The 7057-nt window shown below is 37.3% G+C and overlaps 1 protein-coding gene across 1 annotated transcript in view; it reads right to left on the reverse strand.

Moving 5' to 3' along the window:
* Window positions 1-215: 215 nt before the first annotated feature.
* The window catches only part of LOC106940625 (calpain-9-like), a 12933-nt gene continuing 6091 nt past the window's right edge, over window positions 216-7057 (reverse strand). Inside the window, exons 3-10 of the mRNA XM_015023409.1 lie at window positions 5913-6031; window positions 4682-4815; window positions 3763-3931; window positions 3560-3643; window positions 2427-2512; window positions 2028-2105; window positions 1170-1330; window positions 216-410 (exon numbers count right to left, since the gene is read on the reverse strand). Coding sequence (XP_014878895.1) covers window positions 241-410; window positions 1170-1330; window positions 2028-2105; window positions 2427-2512; window positions 3560-3643; window positions 3763-3931; window positions 4682-4815; window positions 5913-6031 — 1001 coding nt within the window. The 3' untranslated portion in view covers window positions 216-240. The remainder of the gene's footprint in view (window positions 411-1169; window positions 1331-2027; window positions 2106-2426; window positions 2513-3559; window positions 3644-3762; window positions 3932-4681; window positions 4816-5912; window positions 6032-7057) is intronic.

Below are 7057 nucleotides of genomic sequence, written 5' to 3' on the forward strand. Positions count from 1 at the left end.
CATTTGTAATCCATAGGGCGGCGCAGAAAATGTTTGGAAACCACTGGGGGGGCGCAGAAGAAAAAGTTTGGGAACCACTGGGTTAGATAATGAGTTCTGCCTTCCAGAGTGAGCTTCTTAAAGGCGTCTTGTCACTTTAAATCCTAAAAAGCTGCTGCTGCTCTAAGCTCACATTTCTGTTTTTAAAAATACATTTTTATTGGTCTAATGTAATATTGTAATTATTATTTTTTTTTTATTTCACTTTCTGACCTCATACACTGCAAAGCCGATGGTTTCCAGGTCCAGGCCTTCCTTCCTGAGCTTCCGCCTGTTCTTCTGCATGAGAGCAATCACCACGCTGCAGACGTCATCGTCATCATCAGCGTCCTCCAGCTGCAGCTTGAACTGAGGGTTGGTCCAAAACGTGTCTGCACAACACAGACGTTGACGTAAAACGGTTCGTAAGAGAAACGAATTGCAGCATCACTTAAAGACAAAAGAGACAGTTCTGGAGAAAAACCGAGCACTTTTTCATCAATATTAAGGACTTATTTACACCTAAGCAAGCTCATATATCTGGTTGCTTCAAAGTTAGTTTTGTCTTTTTTCAAGTGTGCTAAGAAATAAGATATTTGCACCAGAAACTAGACAAAAATACTTTAAGATTTTATGTTTTTACAGTGCATGTTCTGCTGTCTGCAGTAGATCTGACACAATGACTCCAAATAACACTGGATAATGTTTTTAATTCTCAAAATAATTACAAATGCATGTTTTAGTAGTTTTTGTTTTTATAGTAACATTTGCATTTAATTTAAAGCACAAAATGTTGCAAAAAGTACCAGTTTTATGGTCTAGATGTATTTTTCTTGCCATGACTTGGAAACTGTGAACTTTATCCTTTTAAACATTTTGCACAAATATCCAAATTCAATATAAGAAAATGCATTTGTCCTCTTTTTGTAAATTAATTATAATTTTGTACATTTTGATTGAAATAAAATGGTGGTTCTTTAAAAATTACAAAATTCTCACAGTAGCTATTTACCAAACATTACAAGTTGTCTTTTCTCAAACCTTCATGTGAAATTAGTGGCTCTAACTGAGTTAATTCAGGTGAACTGAGGTAAAAATGTCTCTCTGGGCTGTAACGGTCGCAGACTTCTGCTCCAGATGAAAAGTCTCACCGATGTAGTTCCTGCAGCCTCCGGCGGTGGAGCCGCGGATCCAGTTGCCCTCGAAAACGTTGACCTCCCAGTGGCGCTTGGTGGTGTCATCCAGGGCGTCGGGGCTCATGTTGCAGATCTCCACCTTGTCATAGTTCCTCTTGAAGTCCTCAAACTCCATCCTGGAGTTAAAACCACACAAATAAAACCGTTTCTCTGTGGCTTCTGCATGTGGAAGAGTTTATGAAATACAACCTTAACTTCTCTGATGGGTCCGTGCTTTTATTGTTTTTATTTTGTGATAATTGTGATTCAGTTATTTTTGGCTGATGTTTGGCATGAATACAAGGGCACAATTTAGGGGCATATATGAATTTAAAAAAATAAAAAGACAATGAAAAAGCATGTGTATATCGAGTTGTGGAGTGAGTTTGGCTAAAGACATGAAACAATGCATAAGCATAAATATATTGAAAAAGGGTATAAAATTATATTTCTAACAGTTAAATGGAAGATGAAACATAGACATAAACAGTAAAATAATATGCAATATTCTTATTATGCAAATGATTCAGATACATATATTTAAAAAAATGCACATATATAGTTTAAAATTGTGTTTTTACTTAAGATATTGATATAAACTGCCGCATGTATTTTGATTTAAGCTACACTGAAGAATAACAGTTAAAAAACTGTAAACTTCTTTTTCCTTTTCAAACAAGGACAGCAGCTAAAATGATTACCGTATGTTGGAAAACTGTTTTTTGTGTGTGCATTGTATGTAAATATACATGCATTCTTGTTTTGTTTGTTTTTTTATTTTTGATTCTTTAATTTTCATCAGATAAAATAAAAAAAATAAGGCTGAGGTCTCACCAAAATTCACCGTCATCAGTTGAATTCTGCAGGATTCGTGTCTTTTCTGCTTTGTCGACATGATCCCACTCTTTGGAACTGAAACAGACAGGAACCGGAACATTCAGACAGGAACCGGAACATTCAGACAGGAACCGGAACATTCAGACTGGAACCGGAACATTCAGACTGGAACCGGAACATTCAGACTGGAACCGGAACATTCTTGATATGCAGAAAGTCTTAACTGTGCAATATGATTGATTCTGCTGATTCATGTGATTTATGGAAAGATGAGGAAAAATTGTGTGAATAAAAGGTTAAAAATGTAAAAAAAAAAATCTAAACTGGGCTTTACATGTCATAATAATGTAAGTCTTTTATTTTGAAAGTCAGAATAGGTCAGTCTTTTCCTCTTACTTGTCACTCCAGCGCCCGTTCCACTCGACTTGACCCCATGGGTTTCTGATTCGAATCAACTTCACTTTCTGGCCTCGGAAATTCACCTGAAAAGCAAAATAAGATTTTAGTTGTGATTTCCCCCGGCTTAGCTTTACATAGTCCAACATAGTACGACAAGTTAAAGGTAGATTTCTCTGAAAAGTTCAGATCAGGTGACAGAATGAAGATTGTTTAAAATTTAACGCTGTTTACTTTATTAGTAACTGGCATCACTGGAGCATTCAAACAAACAGAGTTTCTCTTCAACATGAACTGAAGTTGATCTGAGTTCAAACTTTCTGTGAACTGATGTCAACAAGGCAGGTGGAAGTGGAAAGTACTATTACGTCATTTTATACGTCACTTTTGATTAATTAATTACATTGATTTTAACACAATAAACATTGTAATTACATGAACATTTTAAAAACATTAATCGCTCTGGAGCCTTTATAGTTGTGTGTTTCTGGTAGGCCTGTAAATCTGCCGCACACCTCAAACAGGGATGGACGACAACGCTGCTTCTCTTGACCCACTGGGTTAATTTTTGCTTAAAAAACTGATGGGACGCTAGAAAATACTATTGTTGTGTTCAAGACGTGCTAACAGGAGTCAGTGAAGCTATTCAAGCCTAAAATAGCATCTCAAAGCAGGACAGTCGTCCCAAACGCTAATGTCAGTGTCAATAATCATTTCTAAAAAAGCTTTTTTTCTAAGAAGTTACATGAATAATCAGTGGTTCTTGAAATAATGGAAAGCTGAAGAGGTATAAGGACAATTGCATCAATCTGATGCATATAATAGATTAAAAATAAATATATTTTGTTTTTTTTTAGCTCAATAATTTGGCAGAAGATAGACTTCAATATGTCAAGCAACACATATATAGAAAAACATAATATGATAATGTAATATGAAGAATCTTTCAGTTTAGTTGTTTTCCTTGTAAATGCCTTTTTTAAGCTCTTTGAAATTCATTCGTCTGATCTGTCTCCTATATGTTTTTTGGTAAGCGTTAAGATCGACATCTTCACTTGGATGTCTAGTTTGATAATCATGTACATTAGTACTAAAAACCTATTTAGAATATATGATCTGGTGAGTAGTCTTACCTCTTCCAGGCCGGTAATGGAGTATGCATGACCTTTCACCAGGCCTGTGCTGGTCTTGGCTTCAGACTCTGCTGAGCTGGTGATCTGGACAAAAAGATAAAAATACAAATCAAAGAATTCAGACATGTTTGAACCAGAAAGCTGAGCTTCATCATCATAAAAGACATTCATTAACACATAATGTTTTGATGATGTACTCTTACATCAATGGAGCATCCCATCATGGATCCTCTGTCCAAGGCCTTCTTCATGATTGTGAACAGGTTATCTGGGGCGCTCTTGGTTTCATACATCTCTCCAACTCCCCCAGTGAAGTCCTCCATGGCCTCCATGGTGCTGCCGCCTTTTAGGGACTCATAGCTGCCGTTAACTCTAACATAAACCATAAAGAAAACTGGATTAAGTAATGAAACTCCCTACAGCTGCAACTTTATTCCAGTCAGTAGTTGCGTTTTCATTACAAATGTCCGCCATTCTGCTAATGTCGAAAAGAAAAACACAATTTCGCAATTGCAGTGTTTCCGATATATACGGAATTAAATTAAATTCACATGTGAATAAAGTTATTCACGCAATAAGTTATTAAAAAATCATGACAGCGATTGATGCAAACATTTACATGAGATTTATTCATAGTTCAGCCAAGGCGCTAGCACATGGCTAGCATAATCTATCAGCCAATCAGAAGAGACGTTGGCGTCTAGCGTCAACGTATGAGGCTCTTGGTGGGATTATAGTCCGTAAATTTACGAAAGAGTCTGAGATATGGATTAAAGACAACTTTTAATGAACTGTGCAATGCTGCAAGAGCTCTGGTGGAACTACCTGCACACTGTCCGAAAAAACAACAAAAAAACATTCTCCTATTACTTCCTGTCATCTTCTTCGTGGGTTTCCGCCAGTAGTTGGTCACGTGACTCGCGTGACGCGGGAAAAAAAGTGTTTCCATATGGCTGAAAAACCGCTTCATCCCAACGACAAAACTTCTTGTCGAAAAACGTCAGTTTTATTTTCGGAATTAGCGAGTTTCCATTAAGCGAATTTATTTTTGTTCTTTTATTTTGCGCAATTGTATGGTTAATGGAAACGCAGCTAGTGAGATCTGCTGTCGGCGTTGCTTACTTGGCGTAGGCTTTCTCCAGCAGGGCGCTCCAGAACTCGTCGTTGGAGGCAGAGTGAAGCATGATGAGCCGGTTTCTCACCGTCGGCAGCCGGTCGTCCACCACCACGTCCAGCCATTTGTTATGTTGCCAGAACTTATAAAACAGAACGCATCATAAAATAATTCAATCTGGTCTCCCTTCATTGTAAAAACACTGTAAATATATATATAAAGTAATTATTTCCCCTTTGGGCTCTATCCATCCAAACGCTTAGAACAGAAAAATGTGTAGTGGTGCCATAGCTTTCTCCAGCTGGACAAAAACAAAACTTAAGCTGTTATCTTTCAGGATAAAGTCAGGGCACAGCTCCAGTTATTACAATTAGAACAGGGGTGTTAAAAGGGAGGCCCAGGGGCCACTTGTGGTCCTTGGACTGATTTTGTGCGGCCCCCAACTACAATTAAAAAATGACAGAAATTTGGCCCGTAGATTCAGATGGATACTTTCAATTTGTAAGTTCAACATAAAATATTTGTGTTTTTATAACCAAGTTTTAACAAAAGGTAAAACCAAGAGATTTTTACTTAAAAGTCAACTTTACTACACCCAAATCAGCTTTTATTCTTTCTTATACTTGGCTATATATAGCAAGAGTTTTGAAACAAAGTGACTCCAAATTCTGTTCTTATTACTGAAAATAAAGGTATTCATCTGAGCCCAAAGGAAACTGAAAAATAAATGCCTATTTTAATACATCAAACATGCAAAATCTACGATGGAGTACTAGGAAATTTAATCCTTTTTTTCTATCTACAGTGCCCCTAATGCACTGCCGTGAAAATCCCTTTCAAGTTTTGGCTCTACAGAAAATATCAGGCTACTTTATTTGATTGAGAAAGTAGTGATCAGGCCCCAAATCTGGTGATGGACTCTGACCTGAACCTTGAGACACACATAAAGACAGTTTCAAAGTCAGCCTTTTATCACCTGAAGAATATCGAGTTCCATGAAATCAAGACCAAAACCCCACCTACTCAGAGTTGTTTTTAACTACTAGTAAGTTGGACATTGATCAACATATTTGTGTATTGGCTAACTGGCTTATAGGAGGAAAAATTAAAAGTTAATGCATAAATTAAACTATATTCTCATCCACCTTTTCCCTTGAAGCTTTTGTAAAATAAAAGTATCATGGCATTTAAAACACATAAAATTCAGTCTCTCCTGTCAGGAGTCAAACAGTTGTGTACCTGGAAGTGAAAAATGCCGGCGTATCCATGGTCGAAGTCTTGATCGTGGGGAACAACTCGAGCCAGAGCTTCTTTCTTCAGAGTTAATGAGGCGATGGCTGCTAGGAGCCAACAGTCCCCTATGGAAACAAAACAATATGTACCCCAAGGATGAACAAATGAAAAATATGGCTGTGAAGCAATGTTCACACAGAAGGTCTTAATGGTCAACTCTATATTAGGGCCATTGAAGACAGGGAAAAAAAAGAGGAAAAAACTCAAGGATTTGGAAATGAATCTCAGAAATTTTTGAGAAAAATAAGAAAAGCTCAGGTTTGAAAAGTTGAACATTTACCAGAAAAAATTCAGAAATTTTCTAGAAAATAGTAGTCAAACATTTTTGTCTTTTACAAATGAATTTTTCTGAGATTAATAATAGCAAAATTTCTTATTTTATTCTAGCAAATTTTTGACTTTTGGACATCAGAAATATCAGTTTTTTGAAAATTTCTGTGCTTTTGGCAAAAATTTACTCATCCTTTTTTTTAATCTACAATGGCCCCAAGAGTCGTACAATTAAAATTTTTGGATGAAATCCGATGTTTGTTTTTTTGTGTGGTCGTTCATACTTCAAATTACCGCAATGAGACTTCTGTGTGAAACGTTTACGTCCTTAAAGAGAACCCGGATGGCAGAAGAAGAACGTTGACATCACTCACCCAGCGCATTGTTTACGGAAGTAGTAAGCGATATTCACACCGCAGGTCTCGATGCCAAATCCATATTTTTGCTGAAATCAGATATTTTTTCGTTCATACTACCAATCGCAACGAGACTTGTGTGTGACGTCCCCAAGGTGACCCGCATGCGCAGACGAAGAATGTTGACGTCACACAGCAGCGCTCTGTTTACGGAAGTAATGGACCTTACCACAGGGTCCGCGTTTCATTGGCTAATGCCCATTTGACGTCACTGCGCAGCTACCACGTGCTTGACCGTCTCACAAACAAAAGCTAAAGTAGTATACACATGTTAATGTAGATTGTGGACTAGCAGACCACAATCTACACAATCAAAGTTTTTGCGACAGAACTCAAATAAGAATGGTTCTCTACTGTCAGTGGGGAATCTGTACAGGCGATGTCAGGTATCCTGATCGTATTTGT

Source organism: Poecilia latipinna, unplaced genomic scaffold (genome assembly GCF_001443285.1).
Source record: "Poecilia latipinna isolate Pla-1442-1.1 unplaced genomic scaffold, P_latipinna-1.0 Scaffold3302, whole genome shotgun sequence".
NCBI lineage: Eukaryota > Metazoa > Chordata > Actinopteri > Cyprinodontiformes > Poeciliidae > Poecilia > Poecilia latipinna.